This window comes from Anabas testudineus, chromosome 7, assembly GCF_900324465.2.
Source record: "Anabas testudineus chromosome 7, fAnaTes1.2, whole genome shotgun sequence".
In the NCBI taxonomy this organism is placed as follows: Eukaryota; Metazoa; Chordata; class Actinopteri; order Anabantiformes; family Anabantidae; genus Anabas; species Anabas testudineus.
In genome coordinates this window covers 19,603,048-19,619,437 of record NC_046616.1, presented here as the reverse complement: position 1 = coordinate 19,619,437, position 16,390 = coordinate 19,603,048, and the positions used below count along the sequence as shown (strand labels likewise).

General features: G+C 41.6%; 2 protein-coding genes across 4 annotated transcripts in view; one reads left to right on the top strand and one right to left on the bottom strand.

Annotated features, from left to right (window-relative positions):
- Positions 1-963: 963 nt before the first annotated feature.
- Positions 964-2,670, top strand: LOC113166989 (urotensin-2-like). The gene is made up of 4 exons (XM_026367278.1): positions 964-1,069; positions 2,040-2,165; positions 2,412-2,455; positions 2,557-2,670. Exons 1-4 carry the CDS (start codon positions 964-966, stop codon positions 2,668-2,670), a joined length of 390 nt encoding a protein of 129 aa, XP_026223063.1.
- A 1,844-nt stretch (positions 2,671-4,514) lies between these two features.
- camta1a (calmodulin binding transcription activator 1a) overlaps positions 4,515-16,390 on the bottom strand; it is a 263,949-nt gene continuing 252,073 nt past the window's right edge. For 2 of the 3 annotated variants that reach the window (XM_026367142.1, XM_026367144.1), the window contains 13 exons: positions 15,575-15,765; positions 15,228-15,424; positions 15,055-15,133; positions 14,584-14,932; positions 13,996-14,471; positions 13,042-13,220; positions 12,635-12,878; positions 11,881-11,952; positions 11,656-11,676; positions 11,324-11,523; positions 11,140-11,214; positions 10,711-10,741; positions 4,515-8,266 (listed from right to left, as the gene is read on the bottom strand). In XM_026367142.1, the coding sequence (XP_026222927.1) occupies positions 8,234-8,266; positions 10,711-10,741; positions 11,140-11,214; positions 11,324-11,523; positions 11,656-11,676; positions 11,881-11,952; positions 12,635-12,878; positions 13,042-13,220; positions 13,996-14,471; positions 14,584-14,932; positions 15,055-15,133; positions 15,228-15,424; positions 15,575-15,765 (2,147 nt within the window). In that variant the 3' untranslated portion in view covers positions 4,515-8,233. The remainder of the gene's footprint in view (positions 8,267-10,710; positions 10,742-11,139; positions 11,215-11,323; positions 11,524-11,655; positions 11,677-11,880; positions 11,953-12,634; positions 12,879-13,041; positions 13,221-13,995; positions 14,472-14,583; positions 14,933-15,054; positions 15,134-15,227; positions 15,425-15,574; positions 15,766-16,390) is intronic. The other variant, XM_026367143.1, reaches the window with a different exon arrangement.

Sequence of the window (16,390 nt, the reverse complement as noted above, 5' to 3'; positions counted from 1 at the left end):
CCTTCTGACCATGAAATTAAATGTCACCGTCGCTTTGTCGACCATCATCTTCATACAAGAGACTGAACACTGATGCCACACTCCTAATAAACATACAAATGAAATACGGGGTTGCGAAACGTGGCTTTTTAAAATAGCTGTCTGCATCTGCCCAGCAGCCTAACAACCAATAGGAAATCTTTTCTGACTCCCTCCACCGATGCAGGATGTACTCATAAAGTTGAGTTTATTGCACTAAGAGCAAGTGAAAGCACAAATGTAACATCCTCACAGCACAAGGCCTCCAAACAATGTGAATAAATCAACCTGATTCAGTGACCCATTGAAAATTCTCCGCTTTCCTAAATGTGCTTAAAATGTCAGCTGGCTTATAAAGCGCAAGGCCTTGAACGTTTTAGCATGTCCACGAAACCTCTGTGAAAGTAATTAAGTGGTTTTATTTGGAATTCTCAATCGCTTTGTGTGCAGCTCTAATTTCAGAGTTTTTCTCCGGGGTTTGAATCAAGAGGAGTCAAAAGAGTTTAATGAACCGGTAGCATAAAAAAAACATTAGTCATTTTGCTGCCCACATCCTCCACCTGCTCCCCTAGGGGATGTTATTCAGAGTGACATCTGAAACACCTGGTTCGATCCCATTTCCAAAGTCAGTAAAAACAGTCAATCAGGCTGAAGAGCTGGCAAAAAATGACTGTGCCCTTGAAGCATGTGCCACAGCACTTGTCTTTTCATTGAGCCCATAATTCACCTGTGACGGCCTGTTGATTTATCACAGTTAGATGGGATGAGAGTGTGGCCAGGGAAGGTGCGTGTGTGCCTGGCATTTGGCATGTGGGAGGAGGTTAGCCTACAGCTGGAAGTATATATATAACACAGTTGGGACCAACAGAGCATGTACAAGTCTTCTTTCCACCCGGGGACCTCTATAAGAATCAGAAGCACTTCCAACAACAGCGTCCTACAGCGATGAAGCGTAACCATCTCCTGTCCTGGGCCTTCTTGCTTGTGGCCTCTGGGCCACTGCTGGGCCACCCCATCACAGAATCTGCTGAGATGCCCTATCCAGGACCTGGTGAGTGGGACATAACATCTCAATTATAGCTGTTATTCACAGTAATTCAATACCTTGATTAGCATTTTCAGTAATAAAACTTAATTTCAGAAGATTGATGGCGGGAAAGCCACGTCCTGAGGCCTTGGAGTAATTACTTTCTAGTCTCAGTGTTGAGCACTGATTGTTCTGCCAAAGTTCAGGAACTTGGACCATTAATACAAATTTTCTCTGCCATCAAATGAAACAGCCATTCACTGTTCAAATAATCCAAATACAACCAGGGACGGCAGAAGTACACAAACACATCACTCAAGTAATAGTGGAAATAGTTAGTCCACTACAGTACTTCACAAAAATGTATTTCTATGTGCACCAATCCTACTGAGTGATTTATTAATTTAAAAACGAAAATGCTTTTTACACATTGTTGAACTTGATGGTTTTAGTAAGTTAAGCTCAGATGTGTTCAACATGTGTCTTATAAATAATGTTTCTGCAGCTTTGTTCAATGTCAGTAACGTGATTCAAACAGAGACCAGCTTCAAAATACGCATTTCTGAGCATTTCAATGAAAAAATTGCAACATTTGTTTAACTTTATTTATTTAGAGATGTACCTAATAATATTTACTGTGGCCACACGTGCTGTTAAATGCAACCACATTTTCAAAAGTGAAAGATATGGCAAAATAAATGTAATAAAATACAAATAAATGTTTTTTTTAAATCAGACCACATTTACATTGATTATAATTTCTACTTAGAATCTGCATCTGCAAAGCAACTTGCAACTAAAACTGGCAAATAAACGTAGTGAAGTTACACGTACAATATTTCCCTCTAAAAAGAGAAGAACTAAAAGTAAAAAGCAAATTATTATTAAGTACAATAACACGGTACAAAGTAACCTCTGTGTGCACCACCACCACTGAATACAGCACAATTTCATCCTGATGATCAGCTGTGTGTGATTGTTCTGCTGTCGTCAGTTTCAGTGGAGGACAGAGGAGTCGGCAGCCTGGACGATCTGTCTCTCTCTGAGCAAACGTTCCCTCCTCAGGATGGTGCTGGTCTTAGATATTCCACTCTGTTATCTGGGGAGTTCAACAGAGATGGTAAGAAGCACATCACACACACATATTACTTGTACTGACTTGCGCTTGTGCAGCAGCAGTCTAACAGCTGTAAATGTGAAGCACTTAACATACTGTGACCGTACTGTCTATGGTTTAAACTCAGCACCAGTGGAGTGACAGACAGTTGCAGGTATCGATCGACAGCAGGAAGTTTGATAAAAGTGCAAGTGGCACTCCTTTATTTCCCCACTCCTTTTTTCTTTAACCTTTACTCTACCCCTGCAGGTGTCAGAACAACAGGTCTGCTTCCCAGAGGGATGAAAAGAGAGGTGTGTTTTCTATAATCCCTAAAACAGCAAAGAGCAGTAAACAATACAGCTCACTATCCAAGCTAAATGCTTATCAATGCTACTCTATTACTTTCTTTCAGGTCCTGCTGGAGAAACAAAGTCTCCTGAATCCATTCGGCCGTGTGTTTGGCATCCGAAAGCAGTTCAGGAAGAGAACGGGGAATAACGAGTGCTTCTGGAAGTACTGCGTGTAAAACTGACAACCGGCGCTGATGCTTCACACAAAAGACAGGGCTTGCACTAAAACACACAACCCTCGCACCCATAGATGCAGACGATGGAAGACACATGATCCATGCATACACTGTATGTGCACATATGCATGTGCTCTCATACATACAGGAAATGCTTTCAGAACAATGCCATAGGTATGAATGAGACCTGTTCCTTGGGGACTTTTATGCTGTGTTAAATTATATTTAGTTACACGTTTATTAAGAAGTTGACTGCTGTGTGAACAAATGTCTCCACTATATGTTGATAAAAATAGAGAGAAATAAAAAATGACATTATAAATACTGCCTCTTCTGTGTTTTCTTGATTTAAATAGATGTGTTGTGAGAATCACATCGGCAACAGAGGAAACAAAAAGACGTTGCAAACTTGGTTCTCGAGTTTTCTTCATTTTTTCCTTTTTTTATTATTTTACAGCAGAAAGAATATAAAGCATTCAGAAAACATCTTCCATATTTTTAGGGCAATTCAAAACGTTTTGCATGGCTTCAGCAGCTGAAATCTTTTTTTTTTTTTTTCTTTTTTAAACATATCCATCGAGTCAGTGACGCTTGTACATGCACAATTACAAAAATAAAACTTACAAACAAGAGAAGGGAAGAAAAAGGAGGAAAAAGCAAAACACATTAGGAGAACTGAGAGGAGATGAAACCTTTACGGGCAGGGGTCGGGTCACATAACAGGGAAAGACAGAGAGAAAGACAGCTATTGAGAAGAGGAAAATAGATCTAACACTAGTTCACATGCAAAGTGTCGAGGACCCATGACTTTCTATCAAAGCAGGGCCTTTTTTTTTCTTCTTGGTTTGGAATCGATGAAAACGTGCAGTTCGGTAAAGGGTGCCATATAATTGCTGTCCATAAACTACTGAATGCTTGTCTTGCAATACTGGCATTTGCATAAGAGTAAGTCGACTACATGTGTCCAATCATTTTAAACTTCACTAAGTCTATAGGTCTCCACAAAATAGTTCTTTATTGCTCAGTGTCCACAAGTGGAATATGTTGTAAAACTGTTTCTGTTCTGTTGTCCTGATGTGCCTACCTTTCTCTGGTTTGGGTGCGTGGGGAAAAAGAAGAGGAGGAAAGGCAGATTCCCAGGTCAATTCACAGAACGTCATGAAAGTGATACTACTCTACACTAAAGAAGAGAGCCTGTCAGCTAACCTGTCATCCCACTCGTAAATGGCAGTAAAAACAAGATTTGCAGGTGAACTTTTCATCTAATTATACTCTTCTTATCTTATATATCTTAAATCCCCTCTCCACTTTTCACTTACATGATATTAAAGGCCTAAAGAACCGGCCAGAATTATACTATGATCCGACAGGCTTCTATGAAAGAATGTCAAATCTTTTATTTCAATGAGCTATAAATAACAGGACTATATTCCAGGGCTCCACTGGTGTCTGTAATGTTCAACGTTACTGAGAAGAAATTGATTATATTTCATTTTCATTCATTTTAAAGACTTCAGTATTGCCGTGGTGAACCTGTCTGTCCTAGATTCTTCACCAGAAAGCATTGCTGAAAGCTTTTCCTGCTTCACTTTAAGCTTCCCCTGATGTGAATGCACGTGTCCTGCTCTGTTTCCTCCTCCCCATTTTGGCACCCTGAGTAAAATACAGAAGGGAGGTGATCCAGTCCCTCAGCCTGGAGAAGAGCAACGCTGCCTTCACCGCTCAGTGTACAAGTGAAACTGACACCTTGACATGTCTGCACAGTGTCTTGTGCGTGTTTTTCTGTGTACCATGTGTTACTTAGGTAATACTTGGTATATACAGTATACTGTCCATATGGTTTCTCCAACCTTGTCCTTTTGTCCTTTTTAAATTTGGGAGCACACTGATCTAATCTAAATGAATCACAAATAATAAATAAAGAAACACTCTAGAAAGTTTGAGCTTGCCCAGAAATAAACCTGCTTTTGCTCACGCTTTGCCACGAAAACGTCTACTGAGTACTGATCGTTGGCTCAATTTGTAGGTCTGCCCTCTGGTCACATGTCCGTTGTCTCTCAGTTCTGCGACACGTCAAACCACCGTTCATCATTTTACAGAACAGTAAGTCTTTTAAAAAGTCTATCTGACTACCGATTCTAGGAAAATAAGCATGCTTTAGGTGCAGTTCTGTCACCCAGTTAACTATTTTACCCATGCAAGCATAAGAAATCCTTTTCCCTTTTGCCACAACGTCACGTTGGCTATGCATTCTAACCACAGGCTGGAGGGTGAACGCAAGGCAACAAACTCCAGTAGTGGCGTTTCTAAAATGTGATTTTAACAAGCTGTTCCAGTAGAAAACAGGAAGGCAGTGAAAGAAAAGAAATACTTAGCATGTCGACTATGTGGAGCACTGACTGTACTGATACTGATGTGAACAGAGACAATGGTGAGTGTGAGGCGGTCGTGATCGTGTGTGTTCATGTAGAGGATCCAGCACTGAATGTGCTCATGCTCTCTCTCATTTTAACAACCTCGGGTGCGTCGTATGCATTCTGACACTGGGTTGGTGTGACCAAGATATGAATAGGCACTTTCTACATAAACACTTGGGAAATAAAGTTTACATATCAGGTGACTTGAAAAACAAATAAAACCCAACCTGTCAGTCAAAGAAAAAAAAAATCTATTTAGCCTAATAAGTATTTAACAAACATGACAACACTTCAATAAACAAGGTTTTTCAGTGGCACTTGGCTGTATAATCACACGTCATAACTTGGATACACATTACACTTTCTGGTAGTTCTGGTAGTACTATATTGTAGTATAGGAATTAGGCAGCAACCGACAGGCACCTCTAAACCAGCAGCTCACGTCTATGCTCTATCAAATTGTCCACACAGTCCAATCAAAGTTGCAGTATTTGTCCACATTAACCAATATACAATACACATTGTATGCCTCATAGTTATGAAATGGCACTGGAACACTACAGTCATTTTGGCTCACTGACCCTGCAGGTGAATGACAACCTTAAGTGCCGTTTTAGCACCTTTGACTGAACAGTTCATTTTGCAATTGTGTTTTTTTTTTTTTCAGCTGCTAGACAAAGAAATCCAGTCATACACACACACACAGTATGCTACACGTTTGTTACCATGTTAGACATCTTTGTTGTTTGTGAACACAAGGTCTATTAAGACCCTGGCAGCCTTGATAGAGGAGTTGTTAATAAAAACAAAACAAAACAAAACAGGGATCAGCCAAGAACTGGTAAATCAATGCTTGCTGCAACATTTACAGAGATGAATTCAATCTTTTTTTTTCAGTGACAGAGTAATATCATGGATTGCTTTATAGGGGACGCCATGGGCAAGGCTGCCATTTACAATCTTTAAGATCGGACGAGATACCTCGGTAGCACATCACATTCTATTTGCAATGACAACAAAAATAAAACTTCGCTATGGTGTGTCCACTGATGGTCAAATGCTTCAATAATCTGCGGAAATGTTGGAGACATAACAGACTTAAATGCTTTCCGTTTAAATATGACTCCCTCATGCAAACTGTGTACCTTATTGTTCTAGTGATCCTCAGCCAGTTGTGATTTTATGGTCTTTAGTGCTAGTGTGTATTTCATTGATGATTATCTGTTCTGCAAAAAGTAACTTAATTCTCTTCTTAAGCTGTATAGCATTCACATACCTTGGCACCATTGGCAAAAAATTCTTGGTAGCCCAAAAAGAAACAAAAGAAACTAAATGTAAACATAACTGTAGTTGTTTTAAGATAATTTTGCAGACTTCTCCTAACTCTAAATACAGTATTTTTTGTACTTTTTCATATTGCAATAATTTCATGCTTTAGCAAAATGTTCTTCTCAAGAACGATGAAAATAAAATAAAATACTCTTAATAGTGAAATAGTTTTAATTTTACAGAGCATAGCCACTACTGCTTTTGTTGTTTTTTAACCTTTTGACTCTGTTCATACTTTTCATGCACATAACTCATTTTTATCCCAGGTATTTACACTATATACAAACAGTACAACCATACTTCTTAGGCATTCAAACAAAACTATACAAATATTCTGTTTTTGTCTCGTACCTGTTTTTGACCCATTTTTAATGAATAAAATAATATATTTCTAAAATACAATCCCCTTTGGGTAAATGTTTTTTCCCTACGTACTTTCAGCCTTCTTTATATACAGAAATCGCTCAATTGTCAAAAATATGGATTTGTCAAACCCCTATTTTGGGACAAGCTTAGGGACCTCTCAAAGAATCTCTAAGACGTCAAGGCAATGTATGTGATCTTCCCCTCAAAAGCCTTCACAGGCTCTGAAGTTAATTTAAAAAGAACATTTATAACCTGCATGACCATAACCATTACAACACAAAATAGGCAAGTTCTTTTCTCTTGTTAGGTGTCAGAGGAGCAATCAATTGAATGAGGCAAACTGAGACAAAATCAAAAAGAAACAGGACAAAACAGGAGGGTTAGCCTCACTACTGAGAAGGTAAAACCTATGGAGGAGACGGCAACAACAACAACAACAACAAAAAAAAAAAGATAAAAAAAAGATAAAAATCAGAGGATAGGCTGAAAGACTAGATCATAAGCATACAAGCAAAGACTTTTCTTGCCAAGAAGTCATGCATTTTTTCTTGGTAGGATTCAACAACATAGAGTCTGAAGATACAGGTCACCAATACATTAGACATGATGGAACAAATACATTAGACAGTATGGAACAAATTCAAGTAATAAAGTGACAATATATACGATAAAGCATAGGGTTTTTTCTTTTAAGAAATGGCAAAATGGAAATATTTTATCCTGCGTCTGCATCTGCATGGTTAAGCCCCAGACTACATTCAGTGTAGCTCCACCCATGTGGGCAGACTGGTGGAGTAGAGCACAGTGGGACAAGAGGAATTGTTGAGCTAAATTTGAATATCATATCATCTACGGCGGTGGACAGAAGTGGGTGTGTAGGATGCCAATATATTTGGTTAAAAAAATCCTTCTGCAGTTGAATTGATTGGTCACTTAAAAAAATTATGAAATGCAATAAGAGCCCAGAGTGTTTCTGCATGGTCTTCCCATCCTCTGAGATCTTCTGCAGTAGCCTTAATATACGTCTCTTCAGGTCCTTGTGTGTGACAGACCTCCTCACACATGTCCTGCGTTCACTTCCTTCAACGTCCAAAACCTCTTCATATCAAAAAAACAAAACAAACAAAACAAACAAATCCATGAAAAAGTGCAAAAAATGCCATGAAGCAAATGTTCTGCACCCCCCACCCCATGCCTTTGAGTTTATAATCCTGTAGAAGTTGCCACTCTCTGAGCAAAATCAAGTCAGTGGAAAGAATAGATATGTGAAAAAAATGCTGTTGTACATGTAGTAGTTGAACCAGTAGCACTGCAGTAGTAGCAATTGCAGTGCTTGCATTGATGTTTTGTTTTCCATTTCCCTTGTAAAATGTTTTGTTACAAACGAAAAAGAAAAGAGGAGTCAGGAGAGTGATGTCACATAGCGAGGGGGCTCTTCTTCCCCTCGGGTCTCATGTTCCCTGGCCTTTTTCAATTCTTTCACCCTGGAACACAGAGAGAGATGAGACTCGATGAATATGACATCCATGACTTGAGAAACAAGCTTATGAGCACACAGGCAGGGCTGACGGTATCACCCTGTGCAACCACAACTATCAGAACAGTATGAGTAAGTCCAGATCATCAGGAACTATATCTGGTCTGTGAAAAGAAACATTGGTCAGGATTGAACTGAACTTCAAATACTTTGAAATGAACAGGACAAAAATAATTAGAGCACAATTAGAGTCATTAATATGTTCATTTATTTAGGATAAAACGCCCTTTTCCTGACAAAATAAATGCAGATTTTCATGAGATGCAATTTATTTTAAATGTGCCTAAACAATACGTTAATGATATTACATTTATTATACAGCCCTCTTCAAAAGCACTGGGTCGGGAATCATTTGTTTTTGTTGTACACTGTTTACTATTTGATAGTATTTATGCTTTGATATGGTAAACAACATACAACATAGCACCTGCTGAATCACATCACCAAAGTTTTGAGTGAGAAAGGCACACAGTCTTTTTTTAAATGGTGAATGGTGGTACCTCCACCCCTGCTGTGTGGAGGTAGTCGGTGAAGTTACTAATCGAGTGGTTCCTTTTTTTTTCAGGACATTGACTTTTTCCTCTTTTCTCAGGTTTAAACTTTCTTTTTTTTCTCTTAAACAACACATGTAAACCTCAAGGCTAAAATATTCATATTCACATTCTCATATTCAACTTTTGATAATAAACTGATGTCGTACATCAACAACAAATGAAGTAGCATTGCCATTCTAATACTTTCTGAGGGAGCTATAATTTCAATTACTGATGTTACTCATTTCAAAGTGACACTGAAACACCTTTTTTGTTCAAAATGTAATGTGATTCTTCTGTGACTTAACTACAGAACTGTCCTCTCACCTATTTAGCAAGTAATTTATAACATGAATCATTGAACTAGTCAAGGTATAGGCCACTTTCCCATATAGAACAAATAAGTCTTTCAAAACACACTAGTCAAACTACAGTACAAGTAGTACAGTAGTAGAGTTTGTAGTAGAATAAAAAACAAGAACATAGATCATTACAAATGTTTGTAAATGTATAGTTTGGCACTTCACAGCAAGCTGGAGTTTATGCAGATGTATCTGGAGTGTCAGCGTGTTGAGTGCAGTGTATGTATAGCCCAAGAAGCTCAGGTTATTCTAAGGTAAATACTGCATCATTTATATATTGAAGAAAGGCACACGGTGTAGATGCACAGTTAAATGCATCTAACCACGTGCGTGCTGCATCCTCTCATTTCGAGCTGGTGTACTCCCCGGAGGTATGAATCTATTACAGCTCTGCGCTATAGTCCCAATGAGTGGGGAAAAAAACAACTATTGTTTGTTTATTTGATTTGACCTATATTCTCTCAGCTTCCTAACCTATAACACACACTAATGTGCCATGAAAGAGGGCTGTACCAGCTCTAAAAGCAGGGTACCCTACTTAAGGGTAGAATTAAGCAGATATAAAAAGAATAAAAACACATAACATGACGGTGAACAACAAGGAGCTTAAAGATTTGTGGAAATAATCAATCTGCTCAATCGTCTGAATGAGTGTTATAAGATGCCCGAAGCTTTTCCCCACCCCGGGGTATCTTTTGTGTGGTATTTTTTAATGTTTTTCTTTGCTTAACCAGTGTGCATATTAAATTCAACAGTTTGACACAGCTTTAGTAAATGGAAATTAGATGGGTTAAGTCCCACTCTTAGTCTGTCGAGTGGCTAGAAACGAGACACACAGCCAGTCAGACAGATAGACAACTACTTGAGAAACAGCTTTAGCATGCCTAAGGGTAAAAGAGCAAGGCCCATAGTTGTCACCACTTGACATGCAGCAGAATAAAACATGATTGAGAAAAACACTCCTGTTGTTGCAAAAATGAAATTAAAAATAACCAATCATGAACAAAAAGTCATTTCCAAGGAGAGAAGGACAGCGATAAAGACAGTCAGAGAAGTGCCTGTTAAGTGTTGCAGTGATATTTTCATTCATAAGCATTTTGTTAGTTTGAGATTTTGCTCTAAATCTGAGCTTCAGTCCACCTGTGGCTCCAGTCGGCAGCCTTCATGCAAGCAGGCATCAAGCAACAGTGATGGAGAAGGAGGTAGGGTTGGTGGAGGGGTGGGAGACAGAGAGAGAGAGAGAGAGAGAGAGAGAGAGAGCAAAAGAGAAATGAAAGCGAGGGAAGGAGGGAGAGAATGCTAAGGCAGAGACCTCAGGAGGAGGAAATTGTATTATTAAAGAGAGAGAGAGAGAGAAAAAGAAAGAGAGAGACAGACAGAGAGGGAGATAGGAGTGAGAAGGAGGAGTACAGAATAAACAGGGAGAGAGAGAGAAAGAGAATGAGAGAGAGAGAGAGAGAGAAAGGCACGAACTGAGTTGCTGAGACTGCACTCACCCGCTTGAACAGTCTATGGTCCATCAAGGGGCTTGGCATAAACAGCAAAACAATACCAGACAGCTATTAGCACAGAGTAGGCACTGTGAAGGAAGGGAAGGGGGGCGAGGACAAGTGGGGGCCAAATACAGTGAGGGGTAGGGAGGTGGAGCTTAGGTGTTGGAGACATTTCTAACCACCCATTTATTGCCAACAAAAGTAGCTCAAACACATCACAAGCTAGTGGCAGTTTCTACTGTGTCTTACTGATTAGCTCAATGGGATATTAATCTTTTAGACCATGAACCAACTGCGGCAGTAAATCTCAAATTAAAGTTTGATCTAGCCTATGAGGTTTCATGTGCATGTGAGAGTGTGTGCATGTGTGTGTGCACACTGTATAGTATGTTAATATGTGAGTGTTGTTAATAAGTCAGTGTTTGGGTTTACCTGTGACGGCAGCGACGTAGGAACCTCATGATCTTCCTCGCAGCCTGATCCTGCCTTTTTGTGAGCAGACTACCTCTACACAACACCAGACAGAAGAATACTGTCATTCAAAGGTACACCTTCTGTTATTATTAATTGTTAACAGGACTTTGAGTGTTATTTATTCACGTGGTTGAATATCTACCTCAGTTTGTGCTGCACTAGGGCAGCAGCGGCCCCGCGGTGATGGGGCTTCAGCCTGCCAAACTCCTTGTAGCTGCGGTAGTATTGCTGAATGAGCACAGCGGCCCTCCTGCTCTGCTGGAACTTTTTCTGTTCGTGGTAGCTGCGGAACTTACTCTGGATAAGGATGGCGGCCTGCGTCATCTTCTTATAAAGTGCATACTGGTAACAAGAACAGAGCGGCACGTCATTCTCAGCTGTGTGCGAATGCTGCAGAAGTGCTCTGTTAGTGGTAGAACAACACAACCTGAAGACTGGAAATACATTCAGCTGCTGGTAGTGACAAAGGTTTACCTTCAAGACTATCCATGTTAGCTTGCAAACAGGAGAAAGGAAAGATTGTGAATGATGCATTAACATATTCTAGTAGCAATAAAAACTCGGTTGAGATTACTCAACAGACCTTCTACTGGAGACCATTATGATGTTTAGTATTGCAGTTTGTGTACTGCATATGCCTGCTCCCTAACGACATGTCAGGAACACTTCAGCCCTGTTTATATGTTTCATGCTGCCTACCTGTTTGTATTTCTTGTAACAACGTTGAATAACTGCAGCAGCTACTTCCTGTTGCTCTCGGAGAGGCCGTCCCTGTTGAAGAATAAAGTAGGACAGGTCAGAGGTCACATTTTGCCACAAAGGCCATTAGTTGCTCTGCCAAGTCTTCTGTTGCACCCACACAGGGCTGGGCAGGACCTCCTCCTCACATGTGAGCAGTGGGGAGAAGGAGGTAAGTGACAGAGAGCCAGAGCCACGGTAAACAACAGCAAACAGTTTGTCACATGTTGCGAGTTGAGGAATGGGATTGGGCAGGGGGAAAAGGTCTGGTGTGTGGAGAGCTACTTAAAACAGGCAGTAACAGGTTCCATACACCTAACTGAGAGACTGACAGAAAGACAGAGATGAAGAGAAAGGGAGACAGCATAAGCTTAAATCGGGTCAAATTGGAGCAGGGAAACAGGGGATAGTGCATCGTTCCTCTAAGCAAGGCCATGCTCTGCTCAAGCCTTCCCATGCTGAAACCACAGGGACATATTTCTTTGCTCACTGTATGTTGTCATGTTTATATCAGCAAAGAAACAGAATCAGACAAAGATGGTTATTGAACCACATCACAACACTGAGCTCTTCTGAACAAAGAGCTCCGCAGCTAGGAACAAACAGTTCCCCCAAACCTGAAAGCAAAACCATCTAATCACTCCAGTTCAGTGCAGCCCCGTCACTGTGGGCTGCTGCACACACAGCATTTGGCACCTGAGCACCGGGCCTGTACCTTGTACTTGCGGAAGGCAGTTTGGACTAGGCGGGCGGCCTCATACAGTTCCCTCTGCTCTGGATCTGACAGAGTCAGCTGGGCCAGGTCTCGCTCCACCTTGCTGTTCGAGGCGTTGATGAACTCACTCCAGTCAGCTGGGGATGGGAGCGTTGACCTATCCAGAGGCCCCTCTCTTAGTGGCGACCCCCCAGGACTGAGGTTGGGGTTGGATGATGGGGTCAAGGGTTCATTATAAAGAGACCTGACAAAAGAAGATGACAGGATTTTTACTTAAATTCAATTCAGACCCCTTTATTTACATATGTTTACTGTAAAATACTCCTACACAGCTCATATTACATTATTCTGTCTGCTGGCTATGCAATATGTGCGTGTGCTATTCCTCACCCCACAGTGCTCCTTACCGTAAGTGTATGATGCTCGGCAGCTGTTCCACATCTCCCAGGTAGTTGGCCAGCCAGTTCATGGTGTTGCTGACCCCCGATGGGTCCAAGGGCACAGAGTCTGCAGCAGTGAAGTTCTCCCTTTTTATTCTGTCTGGCGTTGCTTCAATGATATGCTCTGCCAGAGTCATCATATTCACCTGTTTTGTTGAGACAAAAAATAATGAGTGGAGTTCTCAGCTTATCAATCACTATCACTTCACATACAGTAGGTTAAGAGACTCCCTAGTTTGGTTATATGTAGTTAATGGAAATTAGATGATCCCTCTTTGTCTGTCAAGTGGCTAGAAATAAGACAAACAGCCAGTCAGACAGATCAAATATGGCTCTGTTCTAATTGTTTGTTCGGTCCTGAGACATTGACCTAAAATGCTAAATTGATTGTCAGTGGAGAGAATAATAATGATGAGAATAATACTGTTGGAAGCTAAAATGACTAATCCAGCACTTCATCTTTTGGAGGAGTAGTTAGACTGAAATGGATAGCAGGAAGAATCCCTTGGCCATGGAATTGGATCAATAGACAGAGTTCATTATGCAGTGATTGTCATCGACAGAGTGCTAGGTTGGCCCGCTGTATACCGCCTACCCAATGCAGAAGGTGGATGTAAAAGGGGTGGCACGATACTGTTACATCCAATCTCAGCGTGCCATGCTTCATTATGGGGTCACTGTGCAGCTTTTACACATGCTAATTCAAACGTGGTCGACCTGACAGCACACATGCGTTACATGCAAGGCTTACTAACTATACATATGTTCTGATATAAGCATTCACATTTAGTTTTTTTTTCACAAACTTTTATGCATCATGTGGTTGTTCAAGCTGCTGATGGGGGTTACTTACATTAACAAAAGGTAAAGGTTTTTCTGGTGCCATGTTCTACACGTTACACTGATCAAGTTGATTCTCACCTGCAGGTCATCCATCTGTGTAAGACAGTCCTGGTTCTCCAGATCCTCCCGATAGGATAGCAGTTCTGCATCAGCCATGTCTCTGTCTGCCATCACCAACATGCCTAGATGTTCCCGTTGACGTAACCGGTTCATCAATTTCTCCTTCCCAAGGCTGCTGCCTCCACCGACTCCCAGCACCTTCCTCCCCAAGCCACTGCTGGAGTAGCTCTCAGTAGAGGTCCACCTGGCTGTCCCCGTGCTGCCTCCTGTAGACAAGCCTTTGTCTGAGCTCAGGCCCTCAGAAGACAGGCTCTTGGGGCTAGAAGACAATTTGTGGAGCTGTTGCTGCTCAAGGCTCAGAGGAACAGACATAGCCTTGTCAGGCCGAGTCTGAAACAGTTCTGGATTGGGTTTATGCTTCTTAGCCAGTGGAAGGTCTCTTTGGCCCTCGCTGCTGTAGTAGTTGGAGGGCTCTGATCTAGGCCTTCTCAAGTCTGCAAAACACAGAACATATAAAAATTACCTGCACAATATAGTAACAAAGTCTTTGTTTGTCATAGAAAATTCAGTGAGATTTTCTTCCAAGTGTAGGAGAACTCTACTGACCTGGATTGAGGCTGGTGGTGCTGGATGTGGTTGTAGTCACAGCTGGACCTCCTTTCTTTCCACTGGGTGCTACTACGGTGTCGTTTGCCCAGTTGACCATCCAGCTGTCTGTAGTGGGGGCGTCGGGTGCTGGGGAGAAAGACATGCGCGTGGTGGCCGGTAGAGGGGCTGGTGGCTGCTGCTCTTCTCTCTGTAGCTGCTCCAGACATTCAGCCAACTTGGTATGGCCACGAGAGCGGGCAATTGATAGGGGCAAGCGACCCAGAGAATCTGGGATAGCCAGGGCACGTCTGTCCCATTTATACAGAACCACTGCTGCCTCCAGGTGCCCCAGAGCACATGCCCACATCTGGATGGAAAACAGATGGGGGGGTTACTCTGATTACACTCATTTCAAATTACATTCACCTCAGATCACACAAACTAGGAGTTTATTTATTCATGGTCAAAGATGTGAACTAACTCACTTACCAGAGGTGTGCAGGAGAAGTGATCCACGTTGAGAGGGTCCACTTCTAACTCCAAATCAATACTATCAGCATGTTTAGTGCTAGATGGAAGAAAAAAAACAATCAGCTATTTAGTGTGGGTCACACCGATTACAGTAGTACCATTATACAGTGTCTAGAGTGTTTTGCTCTCACCGCCACTTGATGAGTGTCTGGATGAGTGTGGCGTAGCCCTGGCCTGCAGCCAGGTGAAGAAGTGTCATGCCTCTGAAGGTCTTGGAGTGGATTAAATGTTTGGACTTGGCCCAGCAAGCTCTGCTCATCATCTTCTCACAGACCACCACAACACGGCTCTCGAAGGAGCTGCTCGCTTGCGTCTGGCCAGATACACACTCACATACACAAACACAAAGGTTGTTATTGACCATTCTATTTTTCTTCAACAACATGAAACTCATTTAATACTCATTACTTAATCAATAACACAGTATGCTTGCTCTGTATAATGATTGTCATGAGAGGCGCGTGATGTGATGTTCTACCTGTGACTGGCTGTTGTTGCCTCCACCACCACCTCCTCCTCCTCCTCCTCCCCCTCCTCCCCCTGTCCCCCCTGTTCCTCCCCCAGCTCCGCCACTCCCTGCACTGCTCGACTGCTGGTGGCTGGCCATCTCTGCCATCCTCCTCTCCATCTGCTCCAAGCGCTCCAGGATAGACATTCTGAACTGGTTATCTGGTTAAACAGTGGGACACAGAAAAAGAATATGTCAGCACCATCCAGGGTGCAAAAACAAAAAGTTTTGTCTTTGCTCTTACTGGCACAAACAACCCTGTGTCCTGACAAGACAAATGATTCCACAGTATGCACCGCAAGTTGCACCAAAGAGTCTCTGCAAAGCTGATGGCAAATTCATTTCCTATTTTTCAGTTTTAATACACAAAATCCTTTTAACCATTATAAATGGCCTCAGAATGTGCATGAAAAGAACAGCATTAATCATTAATTTTATCAAAACAATTAGCTTTACTAAAATAACCTTTAAAGCCCATCAATCATCTGCTAATGCCTCCCATCACTAAACTCCTGCACCACTCAAATGCAGCTCAGGTTGAATGATTGGCCAATAAGTGGGGGCATGTTAAATGTGTCCACCCTTTCACGCGGCATTTGGACACGCTCTAGGAGAGTGTGCAGCTGAAGGCCCTCTCCAGCTGATTAAGTACAGCCTATTAAGGGCAAGGAGTCCCAGCCAAACTCTGATCCACGAGCCTATATGGTATGAGGATCACAATGCTGACAGCACTGAATCAATCACAACTTTTATCCAGAGTCCTTGAAAACCCAGCCTTTCTATACA

Bases quoted from the DNA above. Each gene is read 5' to 3' on its own strand.
- LOC113166989 (XM_026367278.1), top strand. From the start codon at position 964: ATGAAGCGTAACCATCTCCTGTCCTGGGCCTTCTTGCTTGTGGCCTCT. The intron at 2,166-2,411 runs GTAAGAAGCACA...CTACCCCTGCAG, and splicing joins TGGGGAGTTCAACAGAGATG to GTGTCAGAACAACAGGTCTG. The intron at 2,456-2,556 runs GTGTGTTTTCTA...ACTTTCTTTCAG, and splicing joins CCAGAGGGATGAAAAGAGAG to GTCCTGCTGGAGAAACAAAG.